This window comes from Halyomorpha halys, unplaced genomic scaffold (genome assembly GCF_000696795.3).
Source record: "Halyomorpha halys isolate HHAL.00 unplaced genomic scaffold, Hhal_1.1 Scaffold518.1, whole genome shotgun sequence".
In the NCBI taxonomy this organism is placed as follows: Eukaryota; Metazoa; Arthropoda; class Insecta; order Hemiptera; family Pentatomidae; genus Halyomorpha; species Halyomorpha halys.
In genome coordinates, this window is record NW_027110901.1 from 699,854 (window position 1) to 722,990 (window position 23,137).

At 31.2% G+C, this 23,137-nt stretch overlaps 1 protein-coding gene and 1 long non-coding RNA gene across 3 annotated transcripts in view; one reads left to right on the forward strand and one right to left on the reverse strand.

The window, feature by feature from the left end:
* The window catches only part of LOC106683789 (chaoptin), a 421,009-nt gene that overhangs the window by 104,997 nt on the left and 292,875 nt on the right, over positions 1 to 23,137 (reverse strand). Inside the window, exons 2-3 of the mRNA XM_067048991.1 lie at positions 19,344 to 19,482; positions 8,519 to 8,660 (exon numbers count right to left, since the gene is read on the reverse strand). Coding sequence (XP_066905092.1) covers positions 8,519 to 8,660; positions 19,344 to 19,482 — 281 coding nt within the window. The remainder of the gene's footprint in view (positions 1 to 8,518; positions 8,661 to 19,343; positions 19,483 to 23,137) is intronic.
* LOC136796144 (uncharacterized) lies at positions 1,905 to 17,844 on the forward strand. Of its 2 annotated transcripts, XR_010843850.1 has the most exons (5): positions 1,905 to 2,104; positions 3,558 to 3,751; positions 3,839 to 4,068; positions 14,375 to 14,526; positions 17,773 to 17,844. It is a non-coding gene; the product is annotated as an uncharacterized lncRNA (long non-coding RNA). The 2 variants fall into 2 exon arrangements; XR_010843849.1 differs by lacking the exons at positions 14,375 to 14,526; positions 17,773 to 17,844 and adding an exon at positions 8,521 to 8,676.

Below are 23,137 nucleotides of genomic sequence, written 5' to 3' on the forward strand. Positions count from 1 at the left end.
GTACTTATGTGTAAATTCGAGCTCTTTTCTAAAATTCCACTTTTGAGTTCTGTAAATGACAAGAACGTTATCAGTTTGCGTGTCCCCTCAGCCTTCAATTGGCTTATCAGTGATTTTACTATGATGGAGTGACGTTTAAAATTGCTGAAGCTTTGTTTTGCCCCCCTCACCATCTCTCTCTCTCTCTCTATCTTTCTATCTATATATTTATCTATTTCCGTCCTTACCTCCCTTTCTCCCTCCTTCTTCCATCCTTCCCTCCCTCCCTTCATTTTTGGCGTGCATGTAAACATTAACATCGAATGTGCTACACTTTCTATAGGAAGCTAGGTTTGGTGAACAAGAAGGGATGGGCGACGAACTTCGCCGGTGTTGCAACCAAGCAAGAAGAAGTTACCAGCGAGCGAAATGTCTACTGGAGCTTTCAGTGCTTCAAGTAGAGTTCAAAAGAGCTAGAAGGAACCTCCGACAAGCCATTAAAGAAAGCAAACCACGGTGATGGAGAGAACTCTGTGATGAGGTAGATGGAAACCCACGGGGTAGACTTTACAAAATAGCGCTTAAGAAACTTTGTAATGGCACGATGCAGCTCCCCAGGAGATCAAATGTTGTAGACAGTATTGTCAGAACACTATTCCCTGAACAGGCGAATAGTATTGAATGTATTGACTATATATATATATATATATAACGGACTTTCCAAAAATTACGCAGGAAGAGAGGAAGAGACAGAGGATATCGCCTCGGACCTACAACATGGCAATGCACCAGGATTGGACGGAATTCCTAATGTAGCTCTGAAGGTGGCTCTCAGGAAACGGACGGATCTTTTTGTCGATCTCTTCAATTCGTGCATTCGTGAAGGCTCCATTCCGAAACCTGGGAAGAGACAGCGACTCGGACTATGGCGGTAGCAGCCTATATTATGAGGGTTCTCACAGACTACTTCAAAGATAGAGTTCTGTTTTATTTTTCAGACATTGGCGAAAGGAAGTACAATCTGACCGATGGTGTCCCACAGGAAAAGATTCGATGGTTACCAAGTCATACAGGAGATGGTTTCCGTTTAGCGTAGAGTTTTCTTGAGGACGGTGATTTTAGAGGGTAAAAATCCCACACACGGATAGGTACGGGCCTATACGTTTCTTTTGAAGAATACGTTTCCCATCCACCGACCATCGTAAAAAACAAAAAAAATAAAACATGCACACATAGACGAACATGGTTATAGTTTATAATGGTTACTATTATTTTTAACTAAATATAATCATTCCATAGAGTTCTTCTATAATACAAATGAAATATTTTAGATCACCTGTATAATATATATATCGGTGTACTCATATGAACATGTGCACGAGTATGTGTTTAGTTTGACCAGTGCTTCTTGATAGTTTCTGAATTGAGAAAATATACAAGTTGGATAAAATATAACTAGAATTCATAAATGTTTAAATCACAAATAGTTTTGTTTAAAATGTTAAAATCATATATTAATGCGATTAAAAATAATTTAACAAAAATTAATGTTTGTTGAACATATCAGTATGACTTTCCCATATTTTTCTCCAAGAAACTCATGAGTAGGGAGGACAGGCAGGTAATAGTGGCGGAATGGTTGGATATAATTAATGTCCTAACCAACGTCTAAAAATGTCCGTTGGGATATTTATTCTAGGCCTATATAAAATATCGTTTCAAATTATCAGTCAGCCCTAACTCAATTCCCTTCCTGGCTATGATGGGGTTAAAATCATATATTTATTTAGGCCTCTCGCTGAATTGGTTTCCTAAGCGAGTGTAGGTAACGTTTTAATTTTGGCCAAATATTATTTCCAATCACATCTGTATATATTATATACGCATTATACTAGTAAATAAATTAAGTCGGCAGTGGAGAAGAAAATTTCCAGTTATATCCATTGTTGTAGTTAAAATAAATATGGCTAATGTGTTAATATTTAACAAGCGATATAAGACATTTTAGTTTTCCTAGTGTAAATTTCCTTTGTTGGGTATCATATAACTTTAACCAAATATGGTATTTAGTGTTTGGGACCGCGTGTATGGGCGATTCTAGAAAACGGCATTTTCCATGTATCAGGTAAGATATACTAAAAACTATACACGTGTGTGTTCATACCGGTTACCATTTCAGGTGAGGTTAAGGGCAAATTGTTTTCATCTAAATTTTACTTCTACTACTTTTTCATTCTATTATTTGGGCCTAAACAGAGCATGATAAGTTTTTTATTTTTTGCAAAAGCATTTTAAATACCAGTTGTCTAGCTTTCATATATGTACACCAAACATTAGTAATAGAGCTAATAGAACACATTAGCTGGAGAGAATCAAATATTATAGAAAAAATAAATTATAATAAATTGTAACAAAATTAAACTTAAAGTAAAGTAATATCTTTAACACATTTATTATTATTAACAATTTTTACATTCAGACTGGGGAACTCCACGCTGAGCTTGGCCCTCCATTTGTGGAGGAAAAGAAGGGATCCACGAGATCCCGGTGCTTCTCTATCAACCTCGTCCCGGGTATTGAAAGCCAATGGAGGCTGAAAGAGGGTGCTAGTCGCAGATGTCTAATCTGAGCCTATTGTAGTCCATCCCAATAATCCACTATTTTGATCTTATATAGATATAATAACTAATCTATTTTCATATACCAGATTTTATACTACCATGGCAGGTTTAATTTTTTATCATGGAAGGATCTTTCATTGAAAGATTTTATTTGGAATATTAATTTACGAATTAAAATGATATCTTGATCTCACAAATACAGTTTGTGTCTTTGTTCTTAATTTGAAGAACATGAAATTTATTGAAATTCTTTTGAAGATCTTAATTGTTCTTAAAAATTGAAAAGAAAACCTAGAATTGGCTAGTGGAAATCAAAAATAATGTGGTGGATATTATTTTTTCTGCTAATAACTTATGATATTTATTGACATCGCCCCATCATCATTTTGTAGTGATTTTGTGTCGATTATCGATGGTAACAGTGTATTGATTTTATATCGATTAACAATGGTAACAGTCGAGAGGTTTTTCTAACATACGATATAGTCAGTGTGTGTGTTAAGTGTTTTGTTTGATTGTTATGGTTAGGTTAAGAGATTATTGAGAGTTCACAATTATGTCAATAAGTATTATATAAGAATTGTTTTTCTAAGTCAATACTGTTTTATTTAATTACACATCAAAGTTTTACAATAACTTTGCTATATTGCTATGTTGTTGCATAAATCTAAGATTGTATAAGAAACTGGTGTTAATATTTTTATACAGTCTTCACTCGCGATGGCCCCGAAATATTGTATAGGATAAATTAAAATAAAGAAAGTTATAAAGGAACAGTTATTCACTTGAACACTTAAAAAAAAATATCCGTTTTGTATTTTCGGGTTCTAGTTTTTAATATTTTAAGGTCCGATAAATCCGGCTAAGAAAAAGGAGGTAGAATGTAAAGAACATAAAAAACAAAATATAAGCATAAGAGGTAGATGCATAATATAAAATGAAAAGGAAATTTTCCAGGCTAGTAGAATCAGTTTGGTCCGGGGAGCAAAGAAGAGAAGCTAGTAAGAGCAAACTATTATTTTGATATTACTGAAAGGAATCCCAAAGCCTTCGCTCTTCAGCGTTCCAATAGCTACTCAGGAACGTTACGCTACATTGGGTCTCCCCTTTCCTCATCACCAGCTTCGGTATAACTCCTTCCTTTTAAACATGTACGTGACGACTGGTGAGTCTGTAGGATATAACAAATACCTACTTTGAAATGTTTTATATAATATTCGTTTTTGCTTTGGTTTCAGAAGTATCAACTGGAACTTGAGATATTGCTATTAAATTAATCTTGAATGGATTGGAAAAAAAAATCTAAGTTGAGATATCTGAGTAATCGTTTATGTGTGGAGCTATCTTCTATTATGTCTCTCTTCCTGGAGTATTTTAAGGTTCAAAGCTCGCACCACAGCGCTTGGTTAATTACCATTCGTACCTGACGTCTTCAAGTCCCAAACTTTTTGCAGGCTATTCTGCCCAGGTCAATACATTTAGACAAATCAACACATTTTGTCACTTTTCCATTAAATTTTAAAACTTTTAATTACAGATTAAATTAGCACTATTATCACTCACTTATTTTACACAAATTTATTAATCTTCAATATTCATTTCATTTGTAATGTACCTGTTTGTTAATAAAAAAAAATTGAGCGTATATAATTAAAAAAAAAATCGTTGGCTTTTCAATTTCAAATTCGTTCGTTTGTTCAGTGATGAAGATTTATTAATTAATGAGAATACATTACTTAGATTTAAATCGCTCCGAAATGTTTGTCTTAGCTTATTTTAAACCTTGCTTGTCACGATATTTTTGCTTTAATATATATTAAATCATAAATTAAAAAAAAATCATCTGCGAATATTCCTCATGTGGTCTCTTGCATCTTAAGGTTGCATTTAGGTTACATTATGTATGGATCAAACCTTTGGACCCATGTGCTTCTCAATTTAACTAACCCATTGGGTTGATTCGACTACTGGGACTCATGATGCATTGATGGGCCTTGTTAATGTCCACCGACCACCTACTAAACTAAGAAACACTGGTGGACATAAATGCAACAACTAATGAAAAAACTGTGTTACGGTTGTCATGGTTAAAAAAAAATCACTGACAATATCGGCGTAGATAAGGTGACATTTTTATTAATAGATTCTTGTTTGAGAGTGGTTTAGTTTATTTAAAAACAAATTTGATCCTTTTTTTCTCAACTTTATTCTTTTCAAAACCTTCCAACGTTTCGACCCTCAGGTCATTCTCAAGGATACCTTTATTTTGATGTCATTTTCTTTTTTAAAATCTTAAAAATGCCGGCTAATTGCCTTTGTCTCATATAACCTTTTTTTATATAATTCCTTCTTAAATTTAAAACTTTTAGAATCCCCTTCTTTTCTTTCTTTCATTTACATTTGCAACTTTATGAAGGAATTATATAAAAAAAGTTATATGGGACAAAGGCAATTAGTCGGCATTTTAAAGATTTTAAAAAAGAAAATGACATAAAAATAAAGGTATCCTTGAGAATGACCTGAGGGTCGAAACGTTGGAAGGTTTTGAAAAGAATAAAGTTGAGAAAAAAAGGATCAAATTTGTTTTTAAAGGTGACATTGTTTTGGGAAGGTTACTGTTTGGTTTTTTAACAGTTTACGATTGTTCAATATGAAGTGGTTATAGTTTATGAGGCCCTGTGTCTTTACTGTTTGTATTGAAATACCACCATGTACGAAATACTATCATTTATGTTTTGCTTTTCTAAATTATGGTATTCTACTTCAATGGAGGGTTATTAACACTAGAAGTGGGAACATAGTGCAGTGCGTGCCAACTTTTCTTCAACACTTCCTGGATGGGAGAGTGGGTAGGGGTCTTGCTACTTCTTGGGCAGGTGAAACGGTGACCGAAAAGGGGATAACTGTAAATTTAGTTAGACAGGTTAGGGCATTTAAGTTAAGGTAAAGTCAATTTGTAAGTTTGAATTTTTTTTTGTTTGATAAGAGATGTTTCTTTTTTTTCATTGTGGTTAGGGGTTTTCGTTATTTCCAAGGGAAAAATAACGTGGCGCACTTAGGAGCGATTTATTCTTTATTGTTTTTTTTTTCCTTTTTCCCCTTTTATTATTATCTCTTTTATTTTAACTCACCCCCTACTTCGCTGAGCGTGGGTAAATATGAATGATAAATATATAACTAAAGATAAATGAAATGTTACGGTTATAACTGGGATCTGAATATAAAAAAAAAAATAATCTTAATTTCACAACGGTGAACATTTACTATAGGGATGATTAATAACAGCGTACATCGATAAGAATCTGGGTAATAAAATATTCTGTCATCAAGCTTAATTACTTTATTTTATCACGAGCTACTTAATTTCTGCTTGAGTATTAGTTACGAGCTTAGGATTTGATTAAAACTGATTACAATTTTCCTTCATGCCCAATTATAACCGCATTATAAAGAATTTGAAACAGTATTCCCTGAAATAATATGGTAAATGTAAATTAAATTTTATAAAATTTCAATTGTTGAATAAAAAAATAGTCATAAAATATATACCTGCAGGTTACTCCTGCAATCTATATTTCATTTTGACACTCATGCCTAAAACCTATGATGGTTCTATTAGTACAAGATCCCAGGATTGTACTATTCAATCCAGTGAATACAAAAGTCAATTATTTCACCCCGATTTTTTATTACTTTAATGAAAACTATGCATAATTACAAGTCGAGATTGATTGAAGTATGCCAAGTATAAGTAGGGAGAATAAAAAATGGCGGCTGTTTCAAAACGTTAAAAAAAACTTTAGAACTAACGTCATAAACTAACGTAAAGTACATTAAACTAGCTTTAATTTGAGTGCTAACAAATCTCTGTACGACGAATGGTTTTTGAGATATCGACTTATCAAAACAAATTCACTAACTTCTGATTTTTCAGTGCATTTTTTTTTATTTCGATTCACTCAATGCGTCCCGTTTCCCTTACATAACGCTGAAGTTCCGTTTTCATAAAATATTGTAAAGTTTGAAATAATATTTGTATTCTCATTTTATTATGTTCTCTTTCCTTACCGTTAACATATATTAGTTTACTCTTACAATATTTACAAAAGCGGAATATAAAAACAACAGAGTATTTTGTATAAATCGATTTAAATTCGCTTATCTATCGATAAAAAAGAATGTTGAATTCCAAGGCCAAACCCATACAGAGATTTACTGTTATAGAACAATAAATCTGCAAGAATTTGTATTTTACATACGAAAAAAAAAAAATATAACTTAATTTTTATGAGTAAAACTTCTTTTGTATGTGAAGTTAGGATATAAAATACAAGCATGTAAGAGCAGTTATAACTCACGATTCTTTATTTTTATTTTGATGCAATAATTGTACATCAAAGAGTTTGCGTGTTTCAAAAACTGCAGGTTTGGTTGTCACGCTACAGCGCGAATGACCCGTCACAGCGCAAGGTATAGACAGCATTGAAATTTCAGATAGGTTAATTCATTTTTCAAACTATTATTCGTGTATTTCATAAATAATACGCAATTAGAAAAAATTATTATTATTAGAATGAAATGTAATCATCATACATTTATATGGGCAGAAAAAATTAAAGGAAATGAAAATCAAACTTTATTCAGGGACAGTTGGTTCCTGAAGAATAACAGTTTTAGCAGCTTTTGTCTGGCTACATTAACTTTTGAACATAATTAAATTAAACTATTACAATATTTATATAAAATAAAATATGAACAAAGATACATATTTATCCATACTTATGTTTTCTATTATTCACAAGTTCACGGAAATTTGATAGTCTAGGTGATAGATAAATAGTTGGTGTTTGAATAAGGTTAAGGAAAGTTTTTTACGGATGGATATGGGAAAGGAGATCCAAAATGAGGTAGCTCGGAAAACAAAGGATTTTTTAAATGAGACAGTTCTGTGGGAAGGGATATAGAGATTGGTAGGTAGGGATCTTGTGTTTAACAGGCGATGAACACCATTCAAGGTGAATGGATACAATGTTGGGTGAGGATGTCAATGGTGTAGGAAGGTTTGTTTTGTTGTTATTAGGGATTGGAACTGAAAATTTCCAAGGAGGTATTGTCTCCGGACGGGATAGAGCCATCTTATATGAGAACGCCTGATGGTCGAAGGTGGTGGAGGGTCTGCAAAGATACAAAAATAATCAAAACTTATGTAATTTGACCTGAATTTCTGGCCTTTTATCAGAGTTGAGAAACAAAACGAGATAAGAACAGCGAAATATATAAATGAAACTATTATAAACAAAATGAGGTATAGATAGTTGACCGTAGATTAATGATTGAAGAAGTTTGTCGGGGGGTGCGGTCAGCAAAGAACAACACTGTTTTTAAATTTTTAGTTTTGAATTTTTTTTTTTTTTTTTTATGATTAATTGATTATTATGCATATTTCCTAGTTTGTTTATGATTACTTTACATTTATTCTTATGTTACCTGAATTAAGGTTGTTATCTCATTTTGTTTTTTTATTTCTAATGAAGTCCTGAAATTCAGGTATAAACGCCGGTACAAATAAATAAGTTTCTTTTATTTGTGTATATTTGCTCACTGGACCGCAACCATCTTCTCTTCATATCCATCTACGGTCAATTAACAACATTTATATGATAGTCCATTTCTGGGTGTAATTACTCTAGTATAGGAACAGACTGTTAGATATGATTTATATCTTTCATTCTCCTTGAAGTTGAATAGAACCCACTCAATGTCACCGAAATTGTAAAACTGACGTTTAAACTGCAAATAACGTACTTGATACCGATTTAAAAGGTTTCATTTCTTTGATTATATGTTGAACGATATTTATTATTATTATTTTACCCTTTAAACGATGTATATAATTGTAATGTATAATAATGGCTTACAGCATTGCCTTCTCCTGAATCAGGAGCAGTCTGTTGCTGGTGAGTCGGAGGGATACGAGTAATGGCAAGACCATGCTATCGCTTTCAACTACCTCCAGGCCACTTTCCAATACATCCACGTTCTGAGTCCACGTAGGGAAATCTGAAATAAAAAAAACATATATATATATATCATACATTGAATTGAATATGTACGACACATCATTATAAATTAAGTTTATTGTAATTTAAAATTATGAAAAAGATGGTCAGAGTAGCGGTCAAAAGAGAAGAAAATAATTAAAAAAAGCTATCAACTTGAACAGCCCTAACGAAGATCTATAAAGTGGGGCGAAACATCGGAAAATAAATAGTTTTAACTATTTTTGTTTCTCTTTTTAAGGCAAACATGACCATCATCTTCATAATTTTAAATTATACGGTAAATTATTTATTTAGTAATTTTACTTTAGTTAAAACACTATAATTTGGTCCTCCGTGTCGGATATAAAAATTTATATTGAATTATAAACATATTATTACTTATAATGGTGCAGGATAAGTTAAAGGAAATGGGATAATATGATGAATCCATGGTTTGTCTGAATGAAGACAAATCATTAGTGAACATTTTTTAAAATTTTGTTTTCATTATTATGAGGTCTGAAACTAAAAATGTATATTATAAAACTTTAAATCTGCAACTGATTTAATATACGTCGCATACATGTTATAAAACAAGTTAGGCTTACTTGGGTCACGTACTTGAGTGAATTATGAACTGAAAATTTTATCATTATAAGTATTGTACATTTAGTTTAAAAAATAATTGACTATAGTCAATGTGACTTTATTATAACTGAAAAATAATTATTACAATAAAATCAAGTAATATGTAAAATTAGTGATAGTAGATGTAATTGGAATAATTCATACGAATATCAGATTTTATCAGGTTACAGTATAAGTATTTATTTTATCTTCGATATAGACCCTTTCTGTCTAACTTGGCATAAATAAGGATTTCAAATAATAAAAAGAAATAAAATTTATGTTCAGATGTCTAAGAATTGAATTTTCTGTAATAAAAATAATTCGAATGAAACTTATTTAATTTTAAATAAAGTTCATTCAATTCAATAATTTCATTAGGCTTGAATGACAGCCCTTAAACCAACGTATAGCACAAAATTTTCAATGACTGAAGCTAGGGCACAGTGGAGCTGTCAATGGGCAAACATCAAAAATTCAATTATCCGGGAGCTTTCAACTTTCACCGAAATAGCCTTTTATAGTTATATGTGCCCTTCTCTAAACATGGTTTCACAGTTTGTGAAAATATATATAATGCATTAACAGCATAACAATACCTTTACAATTTCAAATTTACATTAATTTCCAATTCGCCATGATTTTATTCAATAGTAGTTATTCATATTTTCTATAGCACTGTTTTACGAACTATGACTGCGGAAAGAACTGTTCGTAATTTTTCTTTATTTCGTTCATAGAACATGTCGTTTTCATTTATTTCAAAAATCCTTTTTGTTTTCTATGGATTTTACGGGGCTGCCCTGAAATTCATTTTGACTGATATATGTGAGAATCGAACCCACAAATTCCTGAACCAAAAACTGTGGGACCTTCCCAACATTGTGCTCTGCTATCAGGTCCTCAGAAACTATCCTTATTATTTTCATTGAATGTTTTACAACAAGAAGGCCAAATCATAACACAATATATTTTATCATATAAAAAATAACTCTTTTTTTATGTATGGTTTTTTTGCAATAAAACAATATAAAATAATCAGTTTTACTTAAAATGCTCAGCAGTATGTTAGATATTTAAAATTTAAAAACAAAGAAAAAAAAACTAAAAAAAATATGTGAACTCAGAAAATACAATATCTGTTAGTTTTAATAAGCTAGTTGTCCATTGTCATAACGGTTAGCTAATAATAATTTGATCACTTAAGAGATGATTAGTGATGATTTTGAAAATGAGTTTCATTTATAGTACTAATCAGGTACCTATTTTAATAAAATGAATACTGATAATGGTGTGAGATATTCTATAATATATTGGAATTTATGTTGCGTATATATTTTATTGTAGTTTTTAGTATTATTAATAATTATATAAAAGAGTTTATAATAGTTTATAAACTGATCGATTAGAATATTTCCAATGTTAAAGAAAGCAGATAGCTTTAAGTTTTCAACTACTTCTCTTCTGTTTCTCTTTTTATTCTGATTTGTATTCAGCAGCTGTACAATAATGATCAAAAAAAGGGGGGGGAAATGAGGGAAGAAAGACTGTTCAAACGGGAAAATTGATTGAAGGGGTTGCTGCCTTTTTTTTTTGTTATTTAAAAAATACAAGAATTGAGATTAGGAACTTACTTTTTAAATTAACAACGTTTGTAAACTTAACCATATCAAACGTAATGACGTTATATAACCATAATAATTGTTTAAATTCGTTTTATGCAGGTCTAGTTAGTTATTAGTTAGTTACTTAGTTATTCACAGCTACAGTATGCTCCTTGTATTAGTTAAATTGTCTGATCTGCAAAATTATAATTCCTGTTTTTTTATTTTTCTATACTTACTGTGTTTTGTTATCTTGTTCTGTTTTTAGCCCTGAAGAAGGCTAGAAACTCTAGCCGAAACGTTGGCACAATAAAATAGGTTAATGCAACTTATTTGTGTTTATCATTGACCGCACCCCCAACCATCTTCTCCTCGTATAATTCCTGTTCTTTTAAATTATGAAAGATGTGCCTTTGGTTGTATCAGCATAAAATAAACTATCGTTACTCAGCCTAATTGGTACTTACTGTTTAAAAATTAAGCTCTAAAATATATTAATCGGGACTTTAGTACCATCTTAGCTCAACGATTTATTATTTTATATTTCCCTATGGTAGATTTGAAATGAAATGGTTATTTTAATTTATACTGCTTTCATTATTAAGAAACAAAAAAGTATTTTATCCACATATACTTTTTTTTTCAACAAGGTAAATTACAGGGTTAACATAGTCGCCACACTGCCGCCATTGTTTATTTAAAAGCAAAAGTGTGTATTTCATTTCATACATATATACAAGTTCAAACCTTAGTCAGGAATATATAAAATAAGTCGTTTAGGTTGTGGCATTTCAGCAGGGAAAAAAATTATTTTTATCAATTGTAGCTGCCTCCCCTCCCCGTCCCTCCGGCCCTCACTGGATATACCCACAGTAGAATGCGTACTAAAAACTCTTATAATGCTATATTCCTTTGATTGTCTGAAACCCAGACGAAATAGCTAGTTTATTTCTAAGTTAATAGTTTCTAAGGTATTTTGGGTTTTTTTAAATAAGATAAACTCTATTTATTCACTAGCAACAATCTTCCGGTCGTCTGCTGAGGTCATGAATTCAGATTTTTTGTGTCGATCCAAAACCAAATAACTCAAAACATTTCAACTACCAGATCTTTTGCGCTTATTTGCCTCCCCCTTTGCTTCGTTTCTTCGACCAAGCTGTCGTCACACTGCCGCCATTGTTTATTTAGAAGCAAAAGTGTGTATTTCATTTCAGACATATATACAAGTTCAAAACTTAGTCACGAATATATTAAATAAGTGATCTTTTTTTTTTTTTTTTTTTTTTTTTTGTCACCAGCTCACGGTCTAGGACCAGAGTTTACTCTGGTTTATACGGTATAATTTTATAAGTATTACAGTAAACATATTTTTCTATATATATTTTTTTTTTATTTATCTGTTACCTGACTCTTTCTGACATACGGTGTTTTTTCTATTCTCACCAAATAGAGAGGGTTAAGTTTTTATTCCGTGGAATTACCACAAAATGAAAGTCAACCGCCCTATTCCGGAATCAAGCTGGCGCCGCTGCAGACTCGAGGTACTAAGGTGACGCTCTAACTCATTCGGTTACAACTGCTTCACGTGTAAACATATGTATTTATTTATTTTCACCTTCCCCTACCTTTAGGAGTAATACAGCTGTGTAGAAGTTCCAAATGTATGCGTATCACCGAGCTGCTGCTAATATAACTACTTGCAATTTTTATAATACAATTTACAGTGTTCAGTTTTCGGTTAGTCTTCAGTTTTGCGCCTTTTCAGTCCAGGGGCAAGAAGATCTTCATCGACTAAGATTGAAGTGGGCAGGCCATTCAATAGTTTTCCCCCCATATTTAAACCATTTACACTACAAATTCCTTTATATGGTAAATTCTTCCTGTAATACGGGTGTTTTTTTTTTTTTTTTTTTGTTTTTTTTATTTACTTGGTAGGAAAATTCAGAAAATATATCTTAATAAATTTCAGTAAGTAGGTATGTGTTTATATTCTTAATGTTAGTGTGGATCATCTGAGAAATAGAGAATTAAGGAGCTTTAGATGCTAATTTGACGTAAGCCGCGACTGCTTCACATGATTACCCCATGTTATCCTTCTGGTCGTCATTTAATTGGATTTTAAAAAGTTTAAGCCAGTCCTGAAATTTTATTAAATAGTTTTGTTGGGTCCGTGAAACTTCCTTGGAGTCCGTAAGTCTTGTGAGGATGGCTGTATCGTCAGATTAGGTTGCTGTGGGGGTGACATTGTCGATTGGGAGATCATGTATATATATTGTGTGTAACAGTGGTATCAGAATCGAACCTTGAGGCACCCCGACCTTGATTGGATAGATAGAAGATGTTTTTGAACCTTGCCTTTTAGTGGAAGACCTGACAGAAAGAAAAGAGTGACATATTAGGTAATAAGTAGCAGGGATAAGTGATTTAAGTTTAAAGTCCCTGATGCCATACTTTGCTAAATACCTTGGCTACATCAAGGAATATACCATCTTTGCTTCAGAGCTGATGGAATATATCTTTGCATGAAAGCTATAACTGCATAACCTAGAAACTTTAAAGGACTTCTTAAGAAGAAGAAGCTAAAACTTACAACTTAGCTGAAGGGTTGGTTCTGAATCGTTATTCAAGAACTATCCGACTGCCGATACATCACCCTAACCAATAACAGCCCAAGATCACTCATTCTTAGCTTCTAAACTGCATGCTCTTTATTTACCTTTAAGATCATTTTTCAGCCTTTTAATAATGTATAGTCCTATTTTAGTTCTTTATTCTAAGTGGTTTTCTAAGATAACATGATATTAATAAAAAATATACTTTTTATCCATATTCCTTTCTCAAATTAAAGAAAAACTAACTAAATGACATTATTATTTTTCATTTAAATAACTTAATGCATAACACAGCAGCTTCAATACATCAAAACTTAATTTAACTGGGTTTAAGTTGGTGGCTGTCTGTGTATTTAATTTAGGCAATATCTATTCCTCGTGGTATCCTGCCTGTCAGTTCCTCCACTATCTCATTATTTTTTAATATTAGTGAAATAAAATGAAAAAGATATAATTTTTTATAATTGCATATAAAAATATATATTTAAAAAAAATTAAGCCTCTTTTTTGTGTAAGGATAACATGAATCCAGATTTTTAAGGTGTCCTAATAAAAAGTGCGAAATCAAATCGCCTTGTTTGACACGTTTCGATACTTTCTTTTGCATCCATTAATCCCTTTTCTGCTGCAGTATCTTTGTTCTTCATTCTGGTTGAATTAAATACATTATTTACTTGTTTATTATAATTAGTTTAGTGGCTTTCACTCAGCAATTTAATATTTTCGAGAAGGAAATACTGATATAATTTTATTACATACAAGTTTAACTATTTTGTAATATAAAGTGAAAATAACCACTTTTGGTTTTAGTCATAATTTAATAATAGTTTTAGTCATAATAATGTAAAAAATGTTATTTTTACTCGACGTTTGGCCTTTTTTTTTTGCAGGATCCAATATTTCAAAAAAAAATCTTTCCTGACATAGAAAATTATAAGCTGCTGGAAATGGGAAGGCAATAGGAGTGAACACAGAAAAAGTATTTTTATGTTTGGGACAAGGTATATTGAAGCTGAAAGGCTAGGGCAATCAATGAAGTGAGGTGACTATATAGAGAAAGTGTTACTATATAGCTAAGTGTTACTGTCGCCTTTAGGACGTGTTCCGCATCTCACTCTCTCCCGTTAGCACTCAGTTACTTTTTAGAGCCCTTACGTTCCATCTTCTCCACGTTTCCTCCACTAGCAGCAGGTTAGCTCGATAATATCAGAGTTCTTGGGATGGATCTGCTTCTATTGCATTGAGTAGCCGCTGAGACTTATCTGCATTGCTCAAGAATACGATAAAATGGCTTCTTAGGATCCCAATCTGTATCCTGTAGAGTAAAAGAGCCCGGTGGAAAAAAAAATCAGTTATTTCACCCTATTTTTTTTTATTACTTTAGTGAAAACTATGTATAATTACTACTCAAAATTGTCAAGTCTGACAAGTATAATATTTGCTAATATAAAATCACAAAATGTTGATTTATAGCTGTTCAGACAAAATTTAATAAATATATGCGAATATCATAATAACCACAACCTCTATGAAGATACATTCAATACACTACTTTTTAGTACGTTAATGTAGCTTTATTTTGAATGTTGACATCTGTACGTTTAATACTAAAAATCATCATTTTGTAAATTTATTTCATAAAAACTACTTCTCCTATGAAGATAAACCTCATAAACTACTTTATGGCACATTAAACTAGCTTTAATATGAGTGCTTATAGACATTTATACGTAAACTTGTTCCTGATATATAGATTTCCCAAAATAAATTCACTAACAACTGATTTTCAATGTTACTTGTTTTTATTCTTATCATTGTATTTTTATTCTTATCATTGTATCATTTTGTATCTTTTTAGCCCTGATGAAGCCCTACAAAGTGGGAATTCCCCAAAAGTCGGAAAATAAATAGTTGTAAACTATTTTTGTTTTCCTTTGACCCCAACCCTGACCATCTTCCTATACATCAATTTTTACGGTCAACTATATATACATATATATTTTCAAGTGCATTTTTTTATGGAATAGTACTTTAAAAAAAAAAATTATATTTGAGGAACTATTAAATATAAATAGTTCTATTAGGGCTCATATTTTAGCAAATTTACTTTCCTTTAAATGATGTTATGGTAGCTAATTTTAAAGATATGGAGCTCCGAAAGAAAATTAATATTTTTTTAACGTTTTGAAACAGCAGCCATGTTTTATTTATCCTAACTGTAATTAGCAGACCTATCTACTTTGACTAGTAATTATGCATAGATTTCATTAATGTAATTAAAAATTTGTTTAAATTAATTTACTTTTCTCCTATTTGGCTCTTGTATTAATAGTAGAGCCTCGCCCATTTCAAGTATTTGATGGTAAATAAATTAAAATTAAGATTATTTTTTAAATAATCAATCTGCTTTTAGTAGATAAAGACTATTTATTGATTCTTCCAAGGAAAGAATATAACTATATAAATCATAACTATATTTATTAGTATAATAAAAAAAAGCAAAAGAAAGAAAAAATAATAATCATCTAATGACTTAACATTAATTTTATAAAATAACTACAATGATATATTCAATTATGTATTTTATAGGCTAACCATATTTGTACGGGGGTTTCCACATAAACAAACAAATAAATTGTTATTATTATTATTATTATTATTATTATTATTATTATGATTAACATTAATTCTAATTTCTAAGTTTCAATGTTCATTAAGGTAGATGAAAATATTCAATTAATAGTATCTCATAAAATAGTATCATTATTGAAAAAAAAAATTAAAATGTTCCATTTAGATGTATACGCATTAAGGCATAGTAGTAAATAACCTTTATAAAGGTTCTTGTACAATAAGAAGTAATGAACTTCTTCACATGGACAGGATTATTTTAAGGTGAGTGACAGGACTATATACAGGACACGGTCAGCTGAATAAACATCTCTATAATATAAGATTAATAGAACCACCAATCTGCAGGTTCTGCGGAAGGATGATGATACTGCCTATCACGTCATATCTAGATGTGATGCACTGGAATCCTCACCTCTGGACGAGATCTTATCGTAGATCCTAAGCTTGATGGTTGATCCGTATTTGATATCCAAATTTGCAAAGGCACCTAGCCTGTTCTGGACAGAGTAAAGGACGGCGTACTATATGCCCTAAGTGACCGTGGTGCAGATTAGTCAGAAAAAAATAACCTGGACTTAGTTACTGTTTGAATAAAAAACCATCCTAGAAGTGGGGCTTTTGGACTAGCTATTATGTGAATAGACTGTTCAGATATGTCCCGGCCCTGATATTTGAAACGAATGAACTTCCATTTCATCTGGAAATGGTTGTACGAAATGTGAACAAACGAGAAATAAATGTCCTGCGAGAGCAGTTATATTCCTACTGATATAAAACTAATTACTATTAGTTAAAATTATCGTTACTAGATCAACGGTTGTTCGAGGAAATGATTTGGTCAGAATTACGCTTTGTCGCCCGATTTTTACTGACTGGTCCAACTCCCGGCTATAGTAGGTAAAACAAAAAAGATCCACACAGGCAGATTCGAATCCTGGTCCTTGGAGTAAGAATTACAGCTTACCAATGTGCTACCCTCTTCCACCATGTAGTACTATATAGACAGAATATATTACCATGTGCCAAAAAAATAACTGCAACGAAAAAACTAAGTTGAATTCAAAAAATCCTCTTGACTTTTTGCTAACATTGGTTTTGTTACTGCTCTGACTTTAAAACCAAATAATTCGTATTAATCGATTAAATTTAATTTTACTGTAATAAACCTAAGCAATAGGTTTTATGTCAAAATAATTAATTTACGATAAAAATTAAGATAATTGAGCGGTGTTAACGACTCTTTTTTATCTTGGTAATTATTAAATGCCGTTTATGATTCCTGGATTCTCAGTTATGAATTGTACAATTAAAAAACAGGTTAAAGGCTGTCATTTTCATAAGGCTAAACAATATCATATCAGGAATAGGAATCGATCTAGTGAGTTTTTTTGGTTGAAGCGAGGGATTATTAGGAGTACAATGTATATAATTATGTGATAATTTTGCCTCATGCTGTATCAGAAAGGATCGACAGGATATGTCATTAATAATAAATCAATTAGCAATGATGCTATTCCAACGAAGTTATAAATATTTTGTGCTTGATTTATTTTTGTGAGTCTAGCAACTTAGTAATTTTTAGTTTATATCAAGTTTAAAAAATAATAAAACTTCAAATCCACTTCAACTATAAGCTGTTTTTTCTGGTGTATAGGGGAATGCTTCAAATGAAGGCTATTCAATGAATAGATTTGCAAGCAATGCTGTAGTACATAATTAAAAAAAAGAAAAAAAAAGTGTAATTTAAATTAACGACCTAATTATCTTTGTTAACATTGTTAAGTTTATGACTCTCTTAAATGCAAGTCAGTAATATTTAATACCATTTAAGATTAATATTAACGGCTTATTAGCTAAAAGAGATTTTAATTTATAATACTATTTACTATTTCAACCTAATAAAAAGGCCCAGTAGTTGAACCTCTATCGAACACTGCTATTCAAGTAAATGGACTATTTCTTAATAAGCTGTTTATGTAAACTTATACGGTGATACAAGCCAAAATAGTTCTAGTAATTAATTTTATCTTAGATTCCACCCTTTCGCGATGTGTATATTAAAAAACATCTGCAATAGATAGAATTTATACAAGCTTAGAAAGATATTTTAAGTTATTAATACTACTAGATTAATATTCTGCCGTCCCTATCTTAGTAATATAAAAATTATTATAAAATTTTATTTGATAAAACCAGCTAGTTTACCCGTGTTTTTTAATAACATAATAAGTTGTGAAAATTAATACTAATCTCTTAACTATTACAAAATTATTTTAAGATTTTATGCTATATATGAAAATGTTGTTAGCTATAGAATAACCGTTTGAAATGATACGCGATTTTTTTTTTCATTAACCCTGACAAGCGGTTCTTATTCCATTTAGAGTAATGCTGCGTCTATTTGCATGAGAAATGTGAAAAATCGATTCCCTAAAGTGACATATCCAGTTAGTCGATTTAATCGATATGCTTTCACACCTATTTTATTTGAGCTAGGCTGTTCACACATAGAAACACAAAACATTTGGGAGTCTAGGTTATTTGGACTTAGGGAACCTCAAAAGTTACTATATATTTCTTACATTGATAAGTAAAAGGCAAAACGTATATATTAGTCGTGTATTCTATAGGTTCTAATTTAGATGGAGATAGAATTTTAGGTCTAGGAAAAATCTTCGAACAGGTTTTTATTCATAAAATTGAAAACTTTCTAAGTAAAAATATTTTATATCAAAAATTAAATTATGCTTCCTATAAGTTTCTAAAATTATACATTTGCTTAAGAATTATGATTTAAATGACGTTCTACACTTGACAACTTTTTGCCAAATTGATACTTCGAAACAGCTTCTTTAAATTAGAAGAATAATTTTAAAAATGTTCTTCAAACTTGAATTTTGGGTTTGGTTAGTATCTTATGTTGTTACTTCGGTTAAATATACTAATGGGAATCAGAAATGCTCAATGTCTGTTAATAGCCCGTGTTCAGTTGCAATCAGAGATCTGCAGTACTTAATTCTTGAGTTAGACTTAATTTAACTCAAGTAGTTTTTAATTCAGTATAGTACATTCAATCGATATGTGGAATTTTAACTGGAAGCCAATCTTTTATTGTTCGTAAAATATATATATATATATATATATATATAACTTTGGGCAGCATTTCACATTAATTGAAATTACTAATTAAATCTACTTCCTACATTATATATCTGTTTAAAATACCTGGTATCCGGGAGAGTGGTACTGACACACAAGAGACATCTTGCGTTGCATTGTGTAGGGTTTTGCAAGAACACATTCTGTTGAAAGAACAGGGCAGGCTGCCAGAGCGGCTCAGAGTAATCAGCAGTACAATGAGGATCTGAAAGGAACAAATGTGTTAGTTTTTAATTATATATTAAGTATTTAATAAAATATAATTAAATATTTAATACTAGCAGACCCGGCAATGCTCCACTATTGTCATTTTTAAGAATGTATATGCATTAATTGAACAATATTGAAACTTTTATGAATTAATATATACATGAAGTGATGAGAGAATAACTAAAGTAATATAAAGAGGTAACAGCTAAATTTCCAATTTTTAATTTCTTTGAAAAATAATATTTTGGAGATTTCGAACGACACTTAAAACGAATATGATTTGATTTTTCCAAAAAAAAAAGTTGTTGACCTTACTTTATAAAAATCCTCATTATATGTATATATATTCATTTAAAAGACAATTCGATTGAAATATAAAAATTATAAAAGTTTTTGAGCTACAAACCAAAAAATGATTAATTTTGTTAATAATTTTTTTATCTATAAAATCGGAACCTTAGAAATGTTCATTTTTATATATTAGACGTTAATAATTTTGTTCAAAAACTTTCATTCATAAAATAAATTAAGACACAGTGTTTCTCAATATCACAATTATACATTGATTGAGCCTTGAGTTTTGTTGTAAAATGAAAACAAATATTGATGTAGCTTAAAAAACACAACAAAAAATGTTAGTTGATTTCTCATAGCATATGAAATACTAGATTTATGATTCCCTGTGTCAAAATAACCAAGTCTTCCAGAATGCTCTATGTGTGTGTAAACAGCCTAGATTGGAAAAGTCGTACGTAACTGAAGTTACACATTTTTAATGCGGGTGTATGTCTGGGATGTGACAGCGACTTTTTAGATAATAGCGAGTTCCAAATGTGTTTCGTGTTTCGCATTACATGTTTCTTCTTCATAACAGTGTATCACACTAAGATCCATTCTCAAGTTCGTATTTATCGCAATCTTTGGATTCATTGAAATTATTAGAGGTGCTACTTTCTTGTAGAAAACGTTGGAACGAATAACCTAATCTCCTCATTTTTTGCATCATTAGAAAGAGCTTTTTTTTGTACTACGAATTTCTTCTGCTTAAAAAACGGCTAAACGTTGAGATACCTCTTAATAACTACTGATCACTCAATTAATTGAAAGTATATAACTATGAAAAGAAATTTTTAAAAATATGTTATTCTGGGACATATGTCCCATAAGAATGTTGACATCGTTCACAATTTAAGGTAAATTGTCTGTCAAACATTTAAAGGTTTCAGTATATATGTTGAAATAACATAAAAACCTTAGGTTAAATTATAATTTATAATAGTAATCAATAATGGCTGTATACAAAACTCACAATGATGAGAAGGTTTGGTTTGGTAGGCGAAGGAATAGGTGTTAAAAGGAAAGGATGGATGAGGATTGGCGAATGGAGATAGGAAGGGAATTCCAGAGGTTGCACATATGGCGAAGGATTTGCTAAGAAGGCGGTTCTATAGAAGGGTTTATATAACTCGATTACATGGGATCTTGTGTTTAATGAATGAATGGATGATCGTAGAGTGAGGAAATCAACGATACAGGTTTTAATTTAAAAAATTTAGAATAAGAAAACATCAAGTAGGCCTTCGGGAGGCTGGATAGAGCCACTTCAACTCGGTATACTAAAAGGAGACTTGAGAGCGCCTGAGAAACCTGAAGATAAACCTTATGAAGCAATTCATGAGTCTCTTTAGTCTCAACTCCAGACCTGAAGATAGCCCACCGTAGACCAAGTAACCTTAGTGGAAGTGGGAGAAAACAAGAGGATACTAGGAGACGACGGGTATTCTGAGGAATGGAATGGTGCCACCGCGCAGCCAATATCATTCATTAACACTAAATATTGGAACTGCCTTTTTGTTTTGTTTTTAGTCAATTATTTTTTTGTTTCTGGATCTAAATTATTTATATACAATTTTAATATAGGTTATAAAATAAGTGCGACTACATTGATTTTGGTCAATATATGGTAATATTACAATTACTACTTACTATCTAAAGGGGTCTAGTCCCAGAATAATAAACTATATTTCATTTCATACAAACTTTGATATAATGAATTTCAGTATACGAAATACCTCTATGAAAAAACTTTTTTTTTTTAACACAAGAGTTTTGTTAAATCTAGATGATCGATACTCTAAATATCGAATATTTAGTTACTTTATCGAGTCGAAAAGAGAATATCGACGGAGAAGTTTATATTGGGTCCGTGAAAAGGCATACAAGGGAAGATTTGAAGAGACCGGCGGGGTCCTTAACTTTTAATGGGAACTGCCATAGAGCTAGCAGCCAGCGCTCGCTTAGTGCTTTGAATTATTCACGTCTTAGTACCTTAGCAGTCTTAGCAACCAGATCAGGAATCGCCCGCCTTTATTAGTAGCCGCTCATGGTTTTGAATTGGGATTAGTTATTAATGGCTATGCCAACCTCATAATTGCTGGAAGCTTATTCATCCCAACCCGTACCGATTGTTTAGGAGAAATGTACTCATCGATTTTCTAGGGTAAGGACTGATGATTGATTGCAGGGCTCACAAAACTGGGTTCACTGGAGAGTGCACGAAATGAGTTTTCCTCAGAGTAGCATTATTAGTTTCATCTGCGGATTACTATGCAAGTGTATTTATTTTACATTGATTGTTACTCCGGGAAATGGTTTACAAACTGATGTCATTTTGGGTTGATACTATCTGTTACCTGAAATGAGACGTTCAACTGAACCTTTTCACTTGCCGAGGTAACATAAGTATGCGCTGGAAGAGAGACATGTGGGTTACGATGTTGAGAAAAAAAAAATACTCGCAAGGAAAAGATAAAAATTAAACATTAATTTTTAATACTCAATGGTCAAAAAATAAATAAATACAAATTGCAAACTAAATTACATCCCATTATGAGCATGCTCACAATATATATATATATATATATATGTAAAATATAACATGAGATTAGAAACTAAAAAAAAACTGAAATATATAACAATGAAAAAATTAGGGCTGTCCGTAGCTCAGGTTGATAGGCGCAGATCTATCAATCTGAGATCTGTGGGCGGCACCAGTTCGAATCCGGCCTGGGGGGTTGATTTTTTTATTAAGTGGTGATCCCACAAAATGAAAAACTTGACCACCACCATGGTTAGGCTGTACAGGAACTCAATGGGAGTCTTGGGCCGACAAAAATATTAAATTATTACAAAATTTATGCTTGGACGAATTCCAAAGTATCTTAGAGCTGAAAGCGAAAAATAAACAAATGATATTATTTTAATAACTTATAATAATAAATTGAAAACATCCATTTTCAATATAACAAAGGCTAAAATAATAGTATAATAATAGAAAGCATAAAGCCAAATATAAACAAATAAATAATATTTAATCGAAATGTAACTTTTCGTTGAATTGAAAAAAAGAAGACAAAGAAAAATAATAATCGATAATAAAGAGCGAATAATTTTATGAATTATAGTGAATAATTGAACATCCCTTTACAACACAATGAAGGATCAAATAATTGTATAATATGAGAGAGTAGAGAGCAAAAATTTATAAGCAAATTAATAAATAAGTAGTAATAAATCAAAATTTAGATTCTAAAAAATTATAATTCGCAATTAAGTGCACATAATGTTATAAAACCATAATTACAAATGTT